The sequence below is a fragment of the Dryobates pubescens genome, chromosome 36 (assembly GCF_014839835.1).
Source record: "Dryobates pubescens isolate bDryPub1 chromosome 36, bDryPub1.pri, whole genome shotgun sequence".
In the NCBI taxonomy this organism is placed as follows: domain Eukaryota; kingdom Metazoa; phylum Chordata; class Aves; order Piciformes; family Picidae; genus Dryobates; species Dryobates pubescens.
The window spans coordinates 6,874,360-6,894,756 of NC_071647.1; the positions used below are offsets into that span (position 1 = coordinate 6,874,360).

Consider the following 20,397-nt stretch of genomic DNA (forward strand, 5'->3'; position numbering starts at 1 on the left):
ACCAGAGAGTGCAGCTGGGGGTGAATCACCGTGGGGGTGACTCAGTGGGTATGAATCAGAGAGGCACAGAGTGCTCTGGGCTGGAAGGCAGCTCCAAAGCTCATCCAGTCCACCCCCTGCAGGCAGCAGGGACATCCTCCACTGGAGCAGCTTGCTCAGAGCCCTGGGCAGCTCCAGGGATGGAGCCTCAACCACCTCCCTGGACAGCCTGTTGCAGTGGGTGTCTGGCCAGAGCTGGTGTGCTGGCAGTGCCAGCCTGGCTTCTGCCTGCTGTGCCCCCCAGAGCTCACTGCCTGGCTCAGAAGGCACAGGCACAAGGCTGACAACAGCATCACAGAGTGCTCTGGGCTGGAAGGGAGCTCCAAAGCTCATCCAGGCCAACCCCACAAAGGATGTTCCTTTGTGGTTCTACCACTGAACTCTTGATTGCCCTGGACCTGGAGAAGAGGAGGCTCAGGGGAGACCTTCTTGCTCTCTGCAACTCCCTGCAGGGAGGTTGGAGCCAGCTGGGGGTTGGGCTCTCCTCCCAGTTAAGCAGCAGCAGAACAAGAGGACACAGTCTGAGGCTGTGCCAGGGGAGGTTTAGGCTGGAGGTGAGGAGGAAGTTCTACACAGAGAGAGAGATTGGCCACTGGGATGAGCTGCCCAGGGAGGTGGTGGAGTCCCCATTCCTGGAGGTGTTTAGGAAGAGCCTGGCTGAGGCCCTTGGAGCCATGGTTGAGTTGCTCAGATGGTGCTGGGGGAGAGGTTGGACTGGATGACCTCAAAGGTCTCTTCCAACCTGGCTGATTGTGGCTTCTGTGCAGGGTTTGAAACCATGGCCTTTGCTTGCAGGCAAGTCCAAGACCAAGGAGAACAGGCAGTCCATCATCAACCCTGACTGGAACTTCGAGAGGATGGGCATCGGGGGCCTGGACAAGGAGTTCTCCGACATCTTCCGCAGGGCCTTCGCCTCCAGGGTCTTCCCCCCCGAGATCGTGGAGCAGATGGGTGAGTGGCCCCTGGGGCACAGGGGCAGCCTGGGCTCTGGCAGTGCTGGGGCTCCCCTCACACCCTGCTGGGGCTCTGCCCTCCCTGCTGGGGCTCTGCCCTCCCTGCTGAGGCTCCCCTCACACCCTGCTGGGGCTCTGCCCTCCCTGCTGGGGCTCTGCCCTCCCTGCTGGGGCTCTGCCCTCCCTGCTGGGGCTCTGCCCTCCCTGCTGGGGCTCCCCTCACACCCTGCTGGGGCTCTGCCCTCCCTGCTGGGGCTCTGCCCTCCCTGCTGGGGCTCTGCCCTCCCTGCTGGGGCTCCCCTCACACCCTGCTGGGGCTCTGCCCTCCCTGCTGGGGCTCCCCTCACACCCTGCTGGGGCTCTGCCCTCCCTGCTGAGGCTCTGCCCTCCCTGCTGGGGCTCCCCTCACACCCTGCTGGGGCTCTGCCCTCCCTGCTGAGGCTCTGCCCTCCCTGCTGAGGCTCTGCCCTCCCTGCTGGGGCTCTGCCCTCCCCCCTGGGGCTCCCCTCACACCCTGCTGAGGCTCTGCCCTCCCTGCTGGGGCTCTGCCCTCCCTGCTGAGGCTCCCCTCACACCCTGCTGGGGCTCTGCCCTCCCTGCTGGGGCTCTGCCCTCCCTGCTGAGGCTCTGCCCTCCCTGCTGGGGCTCTGCCCTCCCTGCTGGGGCTCCCCTCACACCCTGCTGGGGCTCTGCCCTCCCTGCTGGGGCTCCCCTCACACCCTGCTGGGGCTCTGCCCTCCCTGCTGGGGCTCTGCCCTCCCTGCTGAGGCTCTGCCCTCCCTGCTGGGGCTCTGCCCTCCCTACTGGGGCTCCCCTCACACCTTGCTGGGGCTCTGCCCTCCCTGCTGGGGCTCTGCCCTCCCTGCTAAGGCTCTGCCCTCCCTGCTGAGGCTCCCCTCACACCCTGCTGAGGCTCTGCCCTCCCTGCTAAGGCTCTGCCCTCCCTGCTGAGGCTCCCCTCACACCCTGCTGAGGCTCTGCCCTCCCTGCTGAGGCTCTGTCCTCCCTGCTGGGGGGCCCTTTCTCTGCTTTCAGGCACTGGGTGCATGGCTGGAGGGGGCCAGGGAGCAGCAGGACTGCTCCACACTTCAGGAAGTGCCTGGTGAGGGAGCAGAGGATCTGCCTGGCTGCTCCTCTGGCAGCTCAGATCCTGCCTGTTCTGCTGAGAGCTTCACTGGCTGGTGGCAGTGAGGCTGAGGAGTCCTGGTCCCTGCTCATGACCTCCTGGCAGTGGGCTGTGTGTGAGCTCCAAGCAGAGTCTGTCACAGAGTCACAGAATGGTTGGGCTGGAAGGGACCTCTGAGAGCATCCAGTGCCAGCCCCCTGCCATGGGCAGGGACCCCTCCCCCAGCCCAGGCTGCTCAGGGCCTCATCCAGCCTGGCCCTGAGCACCTCCAGGCAGGGGACAGCCACAGCCTCCCTGGGCAGCCTGTGCCAGAGCCTCCCCAGCCTCACTCTCAAGAGTTTCTTCCTCATCTCCAGTCTCAGTCTCTCCTCTCCCAGCTCAAAGCCATTGTTCCTCAGCCTGGCACTCCCAGCCCTTGTCCCAAGTCCCTCCCCAGCTCTCCTGGAGCCCTTCAGGCACTGCAAGGCTGCTCTGAGGTGTCCCTGGAGCCTTCTCCTCTGCAGGCTGCACAGCCCCAGCTCTCCCAGCCTGGCCCCACAGGGGAGGTTCTGCAGCCTCTGATCCTCCTTGTGTCTTCCTCTGGAGCCTCTCCAGCAGCTCCAGGTTCTTCCTGTGCTGGGGGCCCAGAGCTGGAGGCAGTGCTGCAGGTGGGGGCTGAGCAGAGCAGAGGGCAGAATCCCCTCCCTGTGCTGCTGCTCTCCCTGCAACCAGTGCTGGCTCCTGGGGAGTTTGTCACCAGCTGACACTCCCAAGGCCTTCTCCTCGGCCCTGCTTGAGCTGTTTGTCAGCCTGCCTGGATTTGTGCTTAGCATTGCCCTGACCCAGGAGCAGGGCCTTGCCCTGGGCCTTGCTGAACTTCATGAGGTTGGCTTGGGCCCAGCTCTGCAGCCTGTCCAAATCCCCCTGGATGGATCCCTCCATCCCAGAGTGTCAGCCAGGCCACACAGCTTGGTGTCACCTGCAGCCCTGCTGGCCTGGAGGCCTCTGTCCCTGCAGCCCTGCACTGGAAGCCTCTGTCCCTGCAGCCCTGCACTGGAAGCCTCTGTTCCTGCAGCCCTGCACTGGAGGCCTCTGTCCCTGCAGCCCTGCACTGGAAGCCTCTGTCCCTGCAGCCCTGCACTGGAAGCCTCTGTCCCTGCAGCCCTGCTCTGTCCCTGTGCTGGGGCTGGGATCTGGGAGCTGTGCTAGGTCAGGGTGTCTGTGCTGGTGAGGATGCCCAGGCAGTGCCACGTCCTGGGGGCTGTGCAGGCCAAGTGCTGACTCCAAGCAGAAGTTTGAGGGGTGGGGGAGGGCAGGCAGCCCCCAGCAGCCTGTGGGCAGGAGCTGGCAGGCAGGCTGCTGCTGCCTCCCCTCCTTGGTCAGCACTCTGCAGCTGCAGGTGTCTCACTCTGTCCCAGAAGGCTGCTGGGGATGTTGGAGCTGAACATGAGCTCTGGGGGCTCAGACCTCACCCTGCAATCCCTGGCTGGAATTCCTGCCCATGTTGATGTTTCCTGACCCACCTTCCCTCTCCCCACAAGGTTCTGGATTACAAAGCAGCTCTCCCCAGCCCACACATCCTGTTTGTGTGTGGCTGTGTGGAATGAGGCTGCCTGCAGTGCTGCTGCAGCTCAGCTTGCAGAAGCTCCCCTGGGAGGTCTCTCAGGGCCTTTCCTCAGTGGGTTCTGCACTTGCAGGGGATCTCAGAGTCACAGAATGGGGGAGGCTGGGAGGGACCTCCAGAGATCATCCCAGGGCAGGGCACCCAGGGCAGGGCACCCAGGAGCACATCCAGATGGGGCTTGTAAGCCTCCAGGGGAGACTCCACAGCCTCTCTGGGCAGCCTGCCCCAGGCCTCCAGCAGCCTCACCCCAAAGAAGTTTCTCCTCCTGCTGAGGTGGCACCTCCTGGGTACCAGCTTGTCCCTGCTGCTGCTTCTCCTGTCCCTGGGCACCCCTGAGCAGAGCCTGGCACCTGCACCCTGCCCCCCAGCCCATCTCAGGCTGGGCCATGGCTGCGGTGCAGCCCTCAGGCTCGGCCATGGCTGCGGTGCAGCTCTCAGGCTCGGCCATGGCTGCGGTGCAGCTCTCAGGCTCGGCCATGGCTGCGGTGCAGCTCTCAGGCTCGGCCATGGCTGCGGTGCAGCTCTCAGGCTGGGCCATGGCTGCGGTGCAGCTCTCAGGCTCAGCCATGGCTGCGGTGCAGCTCTCAGGCTGGGCCATGGCTGCGGTGCAGCTCTCAGGCTTGGACATGGCTGCGGTGCAGCTCTCAGCCTCGGCCATGGCTGCGGTGCAGCTCTCAGGCTCGGCCATGGCTGTGGTGCAGCTCAGGCTCGGCCATGGCTGCGGTGCAGCTCTCAGGCTCGGCCATGGCTGTGGTGCAGCTCAGGCTCGGCCATGGCTGCGGTGCAGCTCTCAGGCTCGGCCATGGCTGCGGTGCAGCTCTCAGGCTCGGCCATGGCTGCGGTGCAGCTCTCAGGCTCGGCCATGGCTGCGGTGCAGCTCTCAGGCTCGGCCATGGCTGCGGTGCAGCTCTCAGGCTCGGCCATGGCTGCGGTGCAGCTCTCAGGCTTGGACATGGCTGCGGTGCAGCTCTCAGGCTCGGACATGGCTGCGGTGCAGCTCTCAGGCTCAGCCATGGCTGCGGTGCAGCTCTCAGGCTCGGCCATGGCTGCGGTGCAGCTCTCAGGCTTGGCCATGGCTGCGGTGCAGCTCTCAGGCTCGGCCATGGCTGCGGTGCAGCTCTCAGGCTCGGCCATGGCTGCGGTGCAGCTCAGGCTCGGCCATGGCTGCGGTGCAGCTCTCAGGCTCGGCCATGGCTGCGGTGCAGCTCTCAGCCTCAGCCATGGCTGCGGTGCAGCCCTCAGGCTCGACCATGGCTGTGGTGCAGCTCAGGCTCGGCCATGGCTGCGGTGCAGCTCAGCCTCGGCCATGGCTGCGGTGCAGCTCTCAGGCTCGGCCATGGCTGCAGTGCAGCTCAGGCTCGGCCATGGCTGCGGTGCAGCTCTCAGGCTCGGCCATGGCTGCGGTGCAGCTCTCAGGCTCGGCCATGGCTGTGGTGCAGCTCTCAGGCTCGGCCATGGCTGCAGTGCAGCTCAGGCTCGGCCATGGCTGCGGTGCAGCTCTCAGGCTCGGCCATGGCTGCGGTGCAGCTCTCAGGCTCGGCCATGGCTGCGGTGCAGCTCTCAGGCTCGGCCATGGCTGCAGTGCAGCTCAGGCTCGGCCATGGCTGCGGTGCAGCTCTCAGGCTCGGCCATGGCTGCGGTGCAGCTCTCAGCCTCGGCCATGGCTGCGGTGCAGCTCTCAGGCTCGGCCATGGCTGTGGTGCAGCTCAGGCTCGGCCATGGCTGCGGTGCAGCTCTCAGGCTCGGCCATGGCTGCGGTGCAGCTCTCAGGCTCGGCCATGGCTGTGGTGCAGCTCAGGCTCGGCCATGGCTGCGGTGCAGCTCTCAGGCTCGGCCATGGCTGCGGTGCAGCTCTCAGGCTCGGCCATGGCTGTGGTGCAGCTCAGGCTCGGCCATGGCTGCGGTGCAGCTCTCAGGCTCGGCCATGGCTGCGGTGCAGCTCTCAGGCTCGGCCATGGCTGCGGTGCAGCTCTCAGGCTCGGCCATGGCTGCGGTGCAGCTCTCAGCCTCGGCCATGGCTGCAGTGCAGCTCAGGCTCGGCCATGGCTGCGGTGCAGCTCTCAGGCTCGGCCATGGCTGCGGTGCAGCTCTCAGGCTCGGCCATGGCTGCGGTGCATCTCCGGCTAGGCCATGGCTGCGGTGCAGCTCTCAGGCTCGGCCATGGCTGCGGTGCAGCTCAGGCTCGGCCATGGCTGCGGTGCAGCTCTCAGGCTCGGCCATGGCTGCGGTGCAGCTCTCAGGCTCGGCCATGGCTGTGGTGCAGCTCAGGCTCGGCCATGGCTGCGGTGCAGCTCTCAGGCTCGGCCATGGCTGCGGTGCAGCTCTCAGGCTCGGCCATGGCTGCGGTGCAGCTCTCAGGCTCGGCCATGGCTGCGGTGCAGCTCTCAGGCTCGGCCATGGCTGCGGTGCAGCTCTCAGCCTCGGCCATGGCTGCAGTGCAGCTCAGGCTCGGCCATGGCTGCGGTGCAGCTCTCAGGCTCGGCCATGGCTGCGGTGCAGCTCTCAGGCTCGGCCATGGCTGCGGTGCAGCTCTCAGGCTCGGCCATGGCTGCGGTGCAGCTCTCAGCCTCGGCCATGGCTGCAGTGCAGCTCAGGCTCGGCCATGGCTGCGGTGCAGCTCTCAGGCTCGGCCATGGCTGCGGTGCAGCTCTCAGGCTCGGCCATGGCTGCGGTGCATCTCCGGCTAGGCCATGGCTGCGGTGCAGCTCTCAGGCTCGGCCATGGCTGCGGTGCAGCTCAGGCTCGGCCATGGCTGCGGTGCAGCTCTCAGGCTCGGCCATGGCTGCGGTGCAGCTCTCAGGCTCGGCCATGGCTGTGGTGCAGCTCAGGCTCGGCCATGGCTGCGGTGCAGCTCTCAGGCTCGGCCATGGCTGCGGTGCAGCTCTCAGGCTCGGCCATGGCTGCGGTGCAGCTCTCAGGCTCGGCCATGGCTGCGGTGCAGCTCTCAGCCTCGGCCATGGCTGCAGTGCAGCTCAGGCTCGGCCATGGCTGCGGTGCAGCTCTCAGGCTCGGCCATGGCTGCGGTGCAGCTCTCAGGCTCGGCCATGGCTGCGGTGCAGCTCTCAGGCTCGGCCATGGCTGCGGTGCAGCTCTCAGGCTCGGCCATGGCTGCGGTGCAGCTCTCAGGCTCGGCCATGGCTGCGGTGCAGCTCAGGCTCGGCCATGGCTGCGGTGCAGCCCTTGGCTGGGACCACATCTGGAGGAGGAAGCTTCAGGCTTTGGGAGGTCTCCTCAGTGCCCCTGGGCTGTGCTGGGAGATCTGCCCAGGGAGCAGATGCTTGGAGCCTGTTCTCCTCTGCTGTGGCTTCACCTCCTCAGCTGCCCTGGCTGGGGCTGAGCTGGCAGCAGGCAGAGCGGTCGGGTACCAGGCTGGGGCTCCCTTCCCTGGCTGCTAGCAGGAGCTGACTGAACCTGACAGCCAGCTGTGGGTGGCAGCCTTCGCGGCTGACTGTGCTGTGCAGGGCCTGCAGCTCCAGCAGGGACCCCTGCAGAAGGTCAGAAACCCTCTGGAGGAGGTCAGGCGGTGAGCTGGCTGCGGGGGGAGGCCGTGGAGCTGCTCTGCAGGGAGTGCTGCTCAGCTGCTTCCTCTGGGTAATTGCTGTTGCTTCATGCAGGAAGGAGGTTGTCTGAGGGCCCCCAGGTATTTGGATTCCCCTGGGCAATGAATTCAAGGTGTGCCACGCTGTGTGCAGGAGCAGAGCTAGCCCTGCTGCTGCCTGCTTACAGCCAGGGCTGCACAAAGAGCTCTTCTCTGCTCTGCAGCCCTCTGAGCAACCCCGGGGCTGAGGAGCTCCTCTGAGCTGTGAAACCCCAGCCCTCTGACATGCATTTTCTGTGCCTTTGTTGGGGCTTGCTCTGAGCTGTATTTCAGCTCTGAAATGTCAGCCTGGCAGCTGCTCACCTTGGGCTGTGATTTATTGGGAAAGGAAGGGGAGGAATTTGCCTGCTCCCTGCTGCTCAGCCCTGCCTGGGGCTGGCCCTCTGCTGCCAGGCTGCAGCTCCCAGGCCAAGTGCAAGAGAGATGCTCTCTGTGACTGCAGGGAGGCTCTGCAGACCCCTCAGAAATCACCTGGGGTTTGTGTGTGCTTCATCTGACTCCCATGGGAGCCACAGAGCCAGGGGAGGGGTTGGGTTGTTCACTGAACCATCACACCCCAACCCCCAGACTCACAGGATCCTTTGGTAGGCTCTTAGAATAGAATAGAATAGAGCAGGTTTAGACCTTCAAGATCATTGTGTCCAACCTATCACCCAGCACCATCTGATCAACTCAACCATGGCACCAAGCACCCTATCAAGCCTCCTCCTGAACACCTCCAGGGATGGGGACTCCACCACCTCCCTGGGCAACACATCCCAGTGGCCAATCTCTCTCTCTGTGTAGAACTTCCTCCTAACCTCCAGCCTAAACCTCCCCTGGCACAGCTTGAGACTGTGTCCTCTTGTTCTGGTGCAGCTTGCCTGGCAGAAGAGCCCAACCCCCACCTGGCTCCAACCTCCCTGCAGGGAGTTGCAGAGAGCAAGAAGGTCTCCCCTGAGCCTCCTCTTCTGCAGGCTAAGCAACCCCAGCTCCCTCAGCCTCTCCTCCCAGGGCTGTGCTCCAGACCCCTCCCCAGCTTTGTTGCCCTTCTCTGGACACCTTCCAGCAGCTCAACCTCTTTCCTGACCTGAGGAGCCCAGAGCTGGGCACAGGACTCCAGGTGTGGCCTCAGCAGTGCTGAGCACAGGGCACAAGGACTTCCCTGCTCCTGCTGGCCACACTCTGCCTGCTGCAGGCCAGGATGCCCTTGGCCTTCTTGTCCCCCTGGGCACACTGCTGGCTCCTGTTCAGCTGCTGTCCACCACTACCCCCAGGTCCCTCTCTGCCTGGCAGCTCTCAGCCACTCTGCCCCCAGCCTGCAGCACTGCCTGGGGTTGCTGTGGCCAAAGTGCAGCCCCTGGCACTTGGCTGTGTTCAATCTCCTGCCCTTGGCCTCTGCCCATCTGCCCAGCCTGGCCAGGTCCCTCTGCAGAGCTCTGCTGCCCTCTCACAGCTCAACTCCTGCCCCCAGCTTGCTGTCAGCTGCACATTCACTGCTGATGGACTCAATGCCCTCCTCCAGATCATCAGTAAAGATGTTAAAGAGCACAGGGCCCAGCACTGATCCCTGGGGCACACCACACCTCTGCAGTCCCTGCTCAAGGCAGCCCCTGCCCACTGTGGTGGTCTCCACTGCACTCCCACCTCTATGTCCCTGCTTTGCCTGCCCTGAGGAGCCCCACACTGGACATCAGATCCCACAGGTGGCCTCACAGGTGCTGAGCAGAGGGGAAGTCACAGCCCTGATGCTCCATAAGTGTCTTGCCAATGAATCCTAGAGTCCTGGATGGGTTGGGCTGGAAGGGAGCTCCAAAGCTCCTCCAGTCCTGCCCCCTGCACTGGAGCAGCTTGCTCAGAGCCCTGTGCAGCCTCAGCTGGAACAGCTCCAGGGCTGGGACCTCAGCCCCCTGCCTGGGCAGCCTGCTGCAGTGTTCCAGCAGCTCCTGGGGCAGAACTTGTTCCTCACCTCCCATCTCAGTCTGCTCTGCTCTAGTTTGAAGCCATTGCCCCTGGTCCTGTCCCTGCAGGCCTTTGGGAGCAGTCCCTCTGCAGCCTTCTTGTTGCCTTCTTCAGGTACTGGAAGGTTGCTCTGAGGTCTCCCTGCAGCCTTCTCTCTCCAGGCTGAGCAGCCCCAGCTCCCTCAGCCTGTCCCCACAGCAGAGGTTCTGCAGCCCTCTGATCATCTTTGTGGCCTCCTCTGGACCCTCTCCATCAGCTCCAAGTCTCCTTCCTGTTAAGGTCCCAGAGCAGAGCAGAGGGGCAGGATCCTCTCTCCCCATCTCTGCCCACACTGCTTTGGGTGCATGTCCCTGGCTAGGAGCACACAGCTGAGGGAGCCAGGCAGCTCCTGCAGGGCTGCAAGCAGGACTCCTAACTTAGCCAAGAGAAGAAACCTTAGGTCACTTCAGCTGCTCCTCAAGGCCTGCCAGAGCTCCCTGCTGCCCTGGAGAGGGGCACTGCTCCTGCCCACCTCTGCTGGGGGGCCTTGGGCTCCTGTGGCTCTGCAGAGAGCTGATCCCACTGTTGGGAATAGAGCAGTGCCAGGGCTGGGATTCAGCTGGGGGAGTGCTGGAGGGCAGCAGTGGGCTGGAGGGCTCAGGGCATTTGTGAGCCATGCTCAGGGACCTTCATCACTGCCAGGTGATGTTGGCAAGGCTGCAGCTTTGGGGTGCTTGGCTGGGGGCTCTGCAGCACTGCAGGCCCTGGGGGTGCTGCTGCCTTTGTTGTCTCTCACCTGCTGCTTGGCCCTTGACCATCCTGGGCCTGCCAGGTGGGAAGGAACCTTCCCTGGGATGAGGGCTGAGGAAAATGTCTGGAAGCAGAAGGGTCACAGCTGCTTGGTGCCATCCAGGCCACCTCACGTGGGGGGAGCTTGACACAACTTCTGGGCTTGCTCAGCCTGCAGAAGAGAAGGCTCCAGGGAGACCTTCTGGTGGCCTTGCAGTGCTTCAAGGGCCCAGCAGAGAGCTGGGGACAGAGCTTTGAGCAGGGCCTGATGGGACAGGACAGGGGGGGATGGTTTGAGCATCTTTAAAGTCAGAGCTGTTCCAGGGGCTGCTCTCAGCCCTGCAGCAGCTGAGCAGAGATCCCTGCTGTGCTCTGGGGAGGGGTTTGTGCTCCTTTCTGCCTTTGGTTCCCTTCAGTGCTCTCAAGGCATTTCTCTCAAGCTCTTCATCACAGAATCCCAGCAGGGGGATGGGGGGGAAGGGCTGGGGGGACCTCTGGAGCTCACCCAGCCCAACCCCCTGCCAAAGCTTGGGGTGCTTGGTGCCATGGTTGAGTTGGTCAGGTGGTGTTGGGTGAGAGGTTGGACACAATGATCTTGAAGGTCTCTTCTGGTCTATCCTATCCTATCCTATCCTATCCTATCCTATCCTATCCTATCCTATCCTATCCTATCCTATCCTATCCTATCCTAAAGCAGGGCACCCACAGCAGCCTGCCCAGGGGCACAATGCCCAGGGGGGGTTGGAAGCTCTGCAGAGAAGGAGACTCCACAACCTCTCTGGGCAGCCTGCTCCAGGCCTCCAGCAGCCTCAAAGTCCAGGAGCCTCCTGGGTGCCACTTTGTGCCCCCTGCCCCTTGTGCTTTCCCTGGGCAGCACTGAGCAGAGCCTGGCCCCAGCCTCTTGCCCCCCAGCCCCTAGCTCTTGCTGAGCAGAGCTCAGCTGCCTCATGCTGAGGTGCAAAGCATTGCTGATGATCCCCAAGGTCTTTTCCAGCCTGGTTCATTCTGCTCTGTTCCTGCTCAGTGCTGGGGGCTGAGCACAGGGGCACTGCTGGTTGTTGTTTCTCTCCCCTTGGGCAGCCTGCAGTGCCTGGCAGGGTGCTGGCCAGAGCAGGGCAGGCTTCCAGCCAGCAGCTCTGCTCTGTCACTGGGAGCCTGCCCAGGGCCAAAGGGCACCCAGCTGGCACTGCCAAGGCAGCTCAGCTCAGCATGGAGCAGGGCACCCAGCTGGCACTGCCAAGGCAGCTCAGCTCAGCATGGAGCAGGGCACCCAGCTGGCACCGCCAAGGCAGCTCAGCTCAGCATGGAGCAGGGCACCCAGCTGGCACCCCCAAGGCAGCTCAGCTCAGCATGGAGCAGGGCACCCAGCTGGCACTGCCAAGGCAGCTCAGCTCAGCATGGAGCAGGGCACCCAGCTGGCACTGCCAAGGCAGCTCAGCTCAGCATGGAGCAGGGCACCCAGCTGGCACTGCCAAGGCAGCTGAGCTCAGCATGGAGCAGGGCACCCAGCTGGCACTGCCAAGGCAGCTCAGCTCAGCATGGAGCAGGGCACCCCTGGCAGGACAGGGAGGAGGCTGTGTGTGGCTGCTGGTGAGGCAGGCAGGGCATGGCTGAGGCTGAAGCTCTGCAGAGTGATGCCTGGAGGAGCACTGATGACCCAGGGGGTTCCTGCTGCCAGGGGTAGCCTGGCACTGCTGGGGCTGCATCTGGGTACCACTGCTGAGCCTGCAGAAGAGGAGCCTCAGGGGAGAGCTCAGTGCTCTCTACAGCTGCCTGAGGGGAGGTTGTAGCCAGGTGGGGGTTGGGCTCTTCTCCCAGGCACCCAGCAGCAGAACAAGAGGACACAGTCTCAAGCTGTGCCAGGGGAGGTTCAGGCTGGAGGTGAGGAGAAAGTTCTTCCCAGAGGGAGCTGTTGGCCACTGGGATGTGCTGCCCAGGTGGAGTCCCCATCCCTGGAGGGGTTCAGGAGGGGACTGGCTGAGGCACTTGGAGCCATGGTGTGGTAATCATGCTCTCTTGGGTGCCAGGTTGGGCTTGATGAGCTCTGAGGTCTTTCCTAACCTTGTTGATTCTGAGTCTCTGATTCTCTGGGCCCCTCTGCAGTCCTCAGGTGGTTCCTGTTTTGCAGTCCATTCTCCCCCTCCTTGGCAAGCTGTGCCTCAGGTTATGTTGGGCTGAGCTGTGCTGGGCACTGCCCAGCAGTGTCCCTGTGGCTGTTGGCAGCTGGGGTAGGAGCATCCTGCTGGCAGCACCACCCTGCAGTGCCCCCAGGCTGGAGCCTTCCTTGTTGTGCTTGGAACGCCTCTGGCTTTGCCCCATCCTCTTCCCCACGTCCCTGCAACTGCAGCCAGCCTGGGGCTCCCCCCTGGCTGTGTGTCAGGATGTCCAAGGCCTCTTCATGTCCCTCTCAGAGGCCAACTTCCCCTCTCTTGGCCTTATTTGTTTTCTCAGACCCTCTGTGTGTGACCTCCTGCCCCTTCCCTGGAGGGAAGCTGCCTCAGGCTGCTTCCATCAGCAACTTTTCTTGGCTGTTCCTTGTATCCTGTTTTCTCCTACCTGCTCCTCCAGATGTGCCAGAGGTGTCCAGGGATTGAGCTGAGAGGGGAAGGGAGCAGAGCTGCAGTGAGCTGAGCCAGAGCTGCAGTGAGCTGGCAGGAGCCAGCAATGGGCACTGGCAGCACAGGAGGCCAAGGCAGGAGGCAGCCACAGCCTCCCTGGGCAGCCTGTGCCAGGCTCTCCCCAGCCTCACTCTGCAGAGCTTCTTCCTCAGCTGCACTCTGACCCTGCTCTGCCTCAGCTCCAAACCCTTCCCCCCTGGCCTGTTGCTAAACACCCCTACAAAAAGTCTCTCTGCAGCCTCCCTGCAGGATCCCTTCAGCTCCTGGCAGCAGCTCTGAGGTCCCCCTGGAGCCTTCTCCTCTGCAGGCTGCACAGCCCCAGCTCCCTCAGCCTGTGCCCCCAGCAGAGCTGCTCCAGCCCTTGGATCACCTTTGTGGCCTCCTCTGGGCTCTCTCCAGCAGCTCTGTGTCCTGCTGGGGACAGCAGAGCTGGAGGCAGGGCTGGAGGTGAGGTCTGAGCAGAGCAGAGCCCAGGGGCAGGATCCCCTCTCCTGCCCTGCTGCAGCCCAGCTCCCCTTGGCCCTGTGCTGCAGTGCTGGCTGCTTCTCATCACTGCTTTGGCTTTGGATATGCTCTGATCCAATCCCCTTTAGTTGGAGCAGGCAAAGCATTCCATGGGGAGCTTCTATCACATCCCATCAGGAGCTGGTCCATGTCCTGCACTGCTCTGAGTGCACTCAGGGCCTCTCTCCCCAGCCAGGCAAGCTGTGGGGAGAAAGCTCTTTGCTGAGAGCCAGGAAGAGCCAACTGGCTTGGATCTGGTCCCTGCAGTGCCAAGGGAGCTGAGGGCTCAGAACAGCTCTGTGGTCAGAGGCCCCTGCAAAGACCCCCTTGGGTGTCAGGGTGGCCCTTGCCCTGCCTTGAACCCAGAGCAGAACAGGTCCCTTCAGTGCTGCTGGAGGCCCTGGGATGTGCTGCCCAGGGAGCTGGTGGAGGCCCCAGCCCTGGAGCTGTCTAAGGGTGGTTTGGATGTGGTGCTTGGGGCTCTGGTTTAGGAGTGAGCCTTGCAGAGCAGGGCTCTGGGCTGGACTTGGTGATCCTGAGGCTCTCTTCCAACCTGAATGTGATCCTGTGACTGTGTGAGGCTGAGCTGGGGGCTGGGGGTGCTGGGCTCACAGGGGGGCAGGGGGAATCCCAGCAGCTGTGTGTGGGGAGCCTGTGCCTGTGTGGAGGTGGAAGCCTGCTCTGAGCTGAAGCTGCCCCAGGATTGCTGTGCAGAGCCAGGCAGAGCCCCCAGGAGCAGCTGAGTGGCACAGCCCCTGCAGGATGCTTTGGCTGTGGTTGGCAGAGGAATTCCCCTCCCAGGGAGGAGCCCTGCAGGGCCTCAGCACCTGCTGGTGGCTCAGCAGCAGGGAGCTGAAGCTCAGCCTCTCTGTGCCCTGGCTGGGCAGCACAGCAGCTCTGCTCCCCCAGCAGATCCTGGCTCTGCCCTGCTGCTGTGTCCAGCACTGCTTGCTGCTGCCTCTGGAGAGCTGGCTGGGCCCAGAGGGTGCTGGGGGAGGGAATGCACTGCAGCTGGGGGCTGCTCCCAGGAGCTGTCCCCAGGGCTCAGGGCTGGGCCAGCTCTGTTGGATGTCTTTAGCAATGCTCTGGGAGAGGAGCTCAGGGCACCCCCAGGGAGCCTGCAGAGGACACCAAGCTGGGTGCCAGTGGGGATCTGCTGGAGGGGAGGAGGGGACCTGGCCAGGATGGATCCAGGGCTGAGGCCACTGGGAGGAGGTTCAACAACTCCAAGTGCTGAGTGCTGCACCTGGGGCACAACAGCCCCAGGGAGGCTCCAGGCTGGGGGCAGAGGGGATGGGAACTGCCCAGCAGAAAAGGCCCTGGGGGTGCTGGGTGCCAGCAGCTGGAGCTGAGCCAGCAGTGCCCAGGGGGCCAAGAAGGCCTCCAGCAGCCTGGGCTGGAGCAGCAATGCTGTGGGCAGCAGCAGCAGGGCAGGGATTGTGCCCCTGGGCTGGGCACTGGGGAGGCCACACCTGGAATCCTGGGGTCAGGTTTGGGTCTCTCCCTCCAAGAAGGGCTTTGAGAGGCTGGAGCAGGGCCAGGGAAGGGCAAGGAAGCTGGGAAGGGTCTGGAGAGCAGGGCTGGGGAGGAGCAGCTGAGGGAGCTGGGGGGGTTCAGTGTGGAGAAGAGGAGGCTGAGGGAGACCTCCTTGCCCTTTACTGCTCCCTGAGAGGAGGCTGCAGCCAGGTGGGGGTTGGTCACTTCTCCCAAGGAAGAAGGGATAGGACAAGAGGAAAGGCCTCAAAGTTGCCCCAGGGAGGTTCAGGTTGGCCATGAGGAACAATTTCTTCCCCTTGAGGGTTGCCAAGGCCTGGCCCAGGCTGCCCAGGGCAGTGGTGGAGTCCCCATCCCTGGAGGGGTTTCAGAGCCCTGGAGCTGTGGTGCTGAGGGCCAGGGCTCAGCAGTGGCCTTGGCAGTGTTGGGTTGATGTTTGGACTCAAGCTGGGAAGTTCCTTCCCAGCTCAACAATTCTCTGCTCTCCCCCAAGCACCACTGTGCTGCTGGTGGTTTGTTCCAGCAGCTCTTCCAGAGGTACTTCCAGTGGAGCCAGAGCAGGAGTTGGCTCCTGCAGGGGCAGTCAGCACCCTGGGGGCTGCTCTGAGCACCCCTGGACTGCAGCTCCCTTCCCACTGCAGGAATCATGGAAGGGGTTGGACCTCCTTGCTCTCTGCAGCTCTCAGAGGAGGCTGCAGCCAGGGGGGGTTGGGCTCTGCTCCCCAGGCTCAGGGGATAGAAGGAGAGGAAATGGCTGAAACTGTGCCAGGGGAGGCTGAGGTTGGAGAGGAGGCAAAATGTCTTTGGTGCAGGAGTGGTCAGGGCCTGGCAGAGGCTGCCCAGGGAGGTGGTGGAGTCCCCATGGAGGTGTCCCTGAACCCTGTGGCCATGGCCCTTGGGGCCAGGCTTTGGCCATGGTGGGGCTGGGTTGGTGTTGGACTGGGTGGTCCTGGAGGCCTTCTCCAACCCAACCCCTTCTGTGCTTCCATGTTTCAGTGCCTGTTCATCCCAGCTCAGCCTCCTCTGGCACTGCAGTGCAGATGAGTGCCACCTTTCAGGCCTGACCTTTGCTTGGGCTCCCTCCTGGGGAGCTGAGGGCTCATCAGTGGTGCTCCTGAGCTGCTGAGATCTGCAGTGACCTTTGGGCTGTGCTGGGCAAATCAGCAGAGGGGAGATAACCTTCATCAACATTGCTGTGTGGAGCAGGGCACCCTGCAGGGCTGGCAGCTCTCACATTTGGGGGCTGTCATCACCTGCCCATTTCCCAGGGGCCTGCTTGTGGCTGACACTTGGGGCTGAGGCAGCTGAGTCCCCCCTGCAGCCCCCGGTGGCCTTGCAGAGCACTGATTGCTTTGCTCTCAGGAATGTTCCCCCCTGGCTGAGCCCCAGCTCTCCCTGTCGCCCATTCAGGGGCCAGGCCTGGCCTGGCTGCTCAGCTGTGGGGCAGAGTCACAGTGCCTTGGGCTGGAAGGGCTCCTCAGGAGTCATCCAGGCCCCTGCAGGCAGCAGGGACAGCCCCAGCTGGAGCAGGCTGCCCAGGGCCACAGCAAGTTTCACCTCCAGCACCCCCCTGGGCAGCCTGTGCCAGTCTCTCCCCAGCCTGCCCTGCTCCAGCTTCAAACCACTGCTGCTGCTAAAGCTGAGTGTGGGGCAGGCAGAGCCTGCTGAGCTGCTCTGGGGGGGCTGGGGAGTCACCCCCTTGCCCCTGCTGTGGCCCTGAGCTGCTGGCTCTGCTCTGCAGGGGTGGGGAGCTAATGGCAGGGGGCAGCAGGGGCAGTGGTGCTTGAGCTGCACATTTGCCTCCCTCCTTCCTGCAGCAGCTGCTGTCCTGTGAGTCCTCAGACAAGAGATGAGGCTTCCTCTGCTGGGAGACCTGCTGGTGGCCTCTCAGTGCCTCAAGGGCCCAGCAGAGAGCTGGGGACAGAGCTTGGAGCAGGGCCTGATGGGACAGGACAAGGGGGGATGGTTGGAAAGGGCAAGAGGGAGCTTGAGAGTGGAGAGAAGGAGAAAGGTTTGGCACTGAGGGTGGGGAGAGCCTGGCCCAGGCTGCCCAGAGAGCTGGGAGCTGCCCCATGGCTGGCAGCAGTGCAGGGGAGGTTGTGTGGGGCTGTGAGCAGCTGCTGGGGCTGGGGCTGTCCCTGCTGGCTGCAGGGTTCCATCATAAGCAGGTTTGAACAGGAGAGGTTTCCTGGAGGGGTTTCTCAGCTCTGCCATAGTGAGGCCACATTTGGGAGACTGTCTCCAGTTCTGAGCATTGGGTTCAAGAGAGGCAGAGAACAAAGCTGAGAGCCTGGAGCAGAGCAGCCCCAGAGGGCAGCTGAGCAATGCTCAGCAAGGGCTGAAGGCTGGGGGGCAAGAGGCTGGGGCCAGGCTCTGCTCAGTGCTGCCCAGGGACAGCACAAGGGGCAGAGGGCACAAACTGCACCCCAGGAGGTTCCATCTGAGCAGGAGGAGAAACTTCTGTGGTGTGAGGCTGCTGGAGGCCTGGAGCAGGCTGCCCAGAGAGGCTGTGGAGTGTCCTGGTGTGGAGAGCTTCCAACCCCCCTGGGCACTGTGCCCCTGGGCAGGCTGCTGTGGGAGCCCTGCTGGGGCAGGGGCTGGGCTGGGTGATCCCAGAGGTCCCTTCCAGCCCTCCCTGCTGGAGCTCTGCTCCTGCCCTTCCCCCTGGAAGCTGCTTTCTCACTGTGTTCTCCCTTGCAGGCTGCAAGCACGTGAAGGGCATCCTGCTGTATGGGCCTCCAGGCTGTGGCAAGACCCTGATGGCCAGGCAGATTGGCAAGATGCTGAATGCCAGGGAGCCCAAGGTGGTGAACGGCCCTGAGATCCTCAACAAGTACGTGGGGGAGTCGGAGGCCAACATCCGCAAGCTGTTCGCCGACGCCGAGGAGGAGCAGAGAAGGGTGAGGGAGCCCCTGGAGCCTCAGAGCTGCCAGGGCTGCCAGGCAGCTCAAGGCTCAGCCAGCCCCAACCCCTGCCATGCCCAGGGACACCTCACACCACAGCAGGTTGCTCACAGCCACCTCCAGCCTGGCTGCAAACACCTCCAGGCAGGAGGCTTCCACCACCTCCCTGGGCAGCCTGTGCCAGGCTCTCACCACCCTCCTGGCCAACAACTTCTTCCTCACAGCCAATCTCAATCTCCCCACTTCTAGTTCTGCTCCATCCCCCCCAGTCCTATCCCTCCCTGACACCCTCCAAAGTCCCTCCCCAGCTTTCCTGCAGCCCCCTGCAGATCCTGGAAGGCCACAATGAGGTCTCCTGGGAGCCTTCTCCTCTCCAGCCTGCACAACCCCAACTCCCTCAGGCTGTGCTCACAGCAGAGCAGCTCCAGCCCTCTGCTCCTCCTCCTGGCCCTGCTCTGGACACCTTCCAGCCCCTCCAGAGCCTTCCTGGCACAGAGGCTCCAGAGCTGGCCCCAGGGCTCCAGCTGTGGTCTCAGCAGAGTGGAGCAGAGGGGCAGAATCCCCTCCCTGCCCTGCTGGCCACACTTCTCTGGATGCAGCCCAGGCTCTGCTTGGCTCTCTGGGCTGCAAGTGCTCCCTGCTGGCTCCTGCTGAGCTTCTCCTCCCCCAGCACCCCCAAGGCCTTTTCTTTGGGGCTGCTCTCCAGCCAGTCCCTGCCCAGCCTGGATCAGTGCCTGGGATTGCCCTGCCCCAGCTGCAGGACCTTGCCCTTGGCCTTGTTGAACCTCCTGAGGCTGTCCTGGGCTCAGCTCTGCAGCTCAGGGTCTCTCAGCATGCTCAGATGCAGCTGAGGAAGGGCAGTGTGGGGGTGCTGCAGGAGTGGCTGCAAGGGGCTCGTGGTCAGAGCACTGCTGCTTGTGAGCAGGCTGAGGCACCCAGTGGTTTGGGTTGGAGGAGGCCTCCAGCATCACCCAGTCCATCATCAACCCAACCCCCCCATGGCCACCAAACCCTGGCCCCAAGGGCCATGACCACAGGGTCCTGATCCTCTCCAGGGCTGGGGACTCCCCCACCTCCCTGGGCAGCCTTTCCCCAGGGTGCTCTGATCTCCTGCCAGCTCCACTCAGTTCTCTCTGCTGTGGATCACTGAACCTTGTCAAGTTCTCCTGTAAAGAAGCCCCAGGAGCAGCCCAGCCCCAGGTCCACACCAGGGGAGCTCAGCCAAGGCCATCCCCTGCAGGGGATGTGCAGGGCACTGAAACCCTTTCACCTCCTGCAGCAGATCAGTTCAGCAGTGGCAGAGCTGTAGCCAAGGCTCTGAGGCTGGGGCAGTGCAAGTGAGGGCTGGGAGCTGCCTTCCCTCTGCACCAGCCACCTGCTAAAGTGGAGCTGATAGTGCCTGGGGGCTGGGCCTGCTGACAGGCTGGGAGATTAGAAAGGTCCCCAAAGGTTGCCTTTGTGAGCAGTGGTGCCTGGGGCAGCTGGCCAGGGCCAGCTCCTTCCCCATGGGCTGCCCTGGCCACAAAAGATGCTTTAGAGGTGGAATTTGGAGGGGAAAAGCTTCCTAAGGTGGTCACAAAAAGTGTGCTGTTCTCTTCAGCTGCAACTGCATCACCTCTGAGTGACCCTGGGCAGGAGCAGCTCTGGCCCTGAGCAGCACAGAGCCTCTTGGCTCCCAGCATGAGGGCCAAAGCTGGCCTGGCAAGCCCTGGGCTTGCCTGGAGCACAGCCTGCAGTGTTCCCCTGCCCAGCTGGGGCCTGGGCCCCACCTCCCTTTCAGAGGCCTCTGGGTGCTGTGACCATTGGGCTGTGAGCTCCAGCTTTGGGCTTCTGCTTGTCCTCTGCACCTTAGGGTTCTGCCATGAGCCCTGACCTCTGCAGCCCCCAGTGGCAGCTGGGGAGTCCCACACTGGGTAGAGCCCAGCAGGGTGGCAGCAGGGTGCCAGAGGGGCACTGCCTGCTCTGGGCCTGGCAGGTGCCACACACACAGTGTGGGCCTCTAGGGGCACTGGCAGCCCTGTAGGCAAATCCCAGCCTGGGCTGCACCCAGTGTGGCCAGAGGTGGAGAGAGAGGATCCTGCCCCTCTGCTCTGCTCTGCTCTGCTCTGGGGAGACCTCAGCTGCACTGCTGGGTCCAGCTCTGGGGCCCCCAAAAGAAGAGAGACCTGGAGCTGCTGGAGAGGGTCCAGGGGAGGCCATGAGGATGATCAGAGGCTGCAGAACCTCCCCTGTGGGGCCAGGCTGGGAGAGCTGGGGCTGTGCAGCCTGCAGGGAGACCTTAGAGCAACCTTCCAGTGCCTGAAGGGCTCCAGGAGAGCTGGGGAGGGACTGTTCAGAAGGTGATGGGATGGGGAGCAGTGGTTTGAAACTGGAGCAGGGGAGATGTAGGTTGGACTTCAGGAGGAAGTTCTGCACCATGAAATTAGAATGAACCAGGTTGGAAGAGACCTCAGAGCTCATCCAGTCCAACCTCTCCCCCAGCACCATCTGAGCAACTCAACCATGGCTCCAAGGGCCTCATCCAGGCTCCTCCTGAACACCTCCAGGGCTGGGGACTCCACCACCTCCCTGGGCAGCACATCCCCAGGGCCAATCTCTCTTGCTGGGAAGAACTTTCTCCTCACCTCCAACCTGAACGCAGCCCCTGGCACAGCTTGAGACTGTGTCCTCTTGTTCTGGTGCTGCTTGCCTGGGAGAAGAGCCCAACCCCCACCTGGCTGCAATCTCCCTGCAGGGAGCTGGGGGTGGTGAGACCCTGGCAGAGGCTGCCCAGGGAGGTGGCTGAGGCTCCATCCCTGGGGCCGTTCCGGCTCGGCGCTGCCGCGGCCCCGAGCCGCCTGCCCCAGCCGG

At 63.5% G+C, this 20,397-nt stretch overlaps 1 protein-coding gene across 1 annotated transcript in view; it reads left to right on the forward strand.

The window, feature by feature from the left end:
• Positions 1–20,397, forward strand: part of NSF (N-ethylmaleimide sensitive factor, vesicle fusing ATPase) — an 85,965-nt gene that overhangs the window by 38,310 nt on the left and 27,258 nt on the right. The window contains exons 8-9 of the mRNA XM_054176654.1: positions 835–990; positions 17,345–17,544. Of these exons, the coding sequence (XP_054032629.1) occupies positions 835–990; positions 17,345–17,544 (356 nt within the window). The remainder of the gene's footprint in view (positions 1–834; positions 991–17,344; positions 17,545–20,397) is intronic.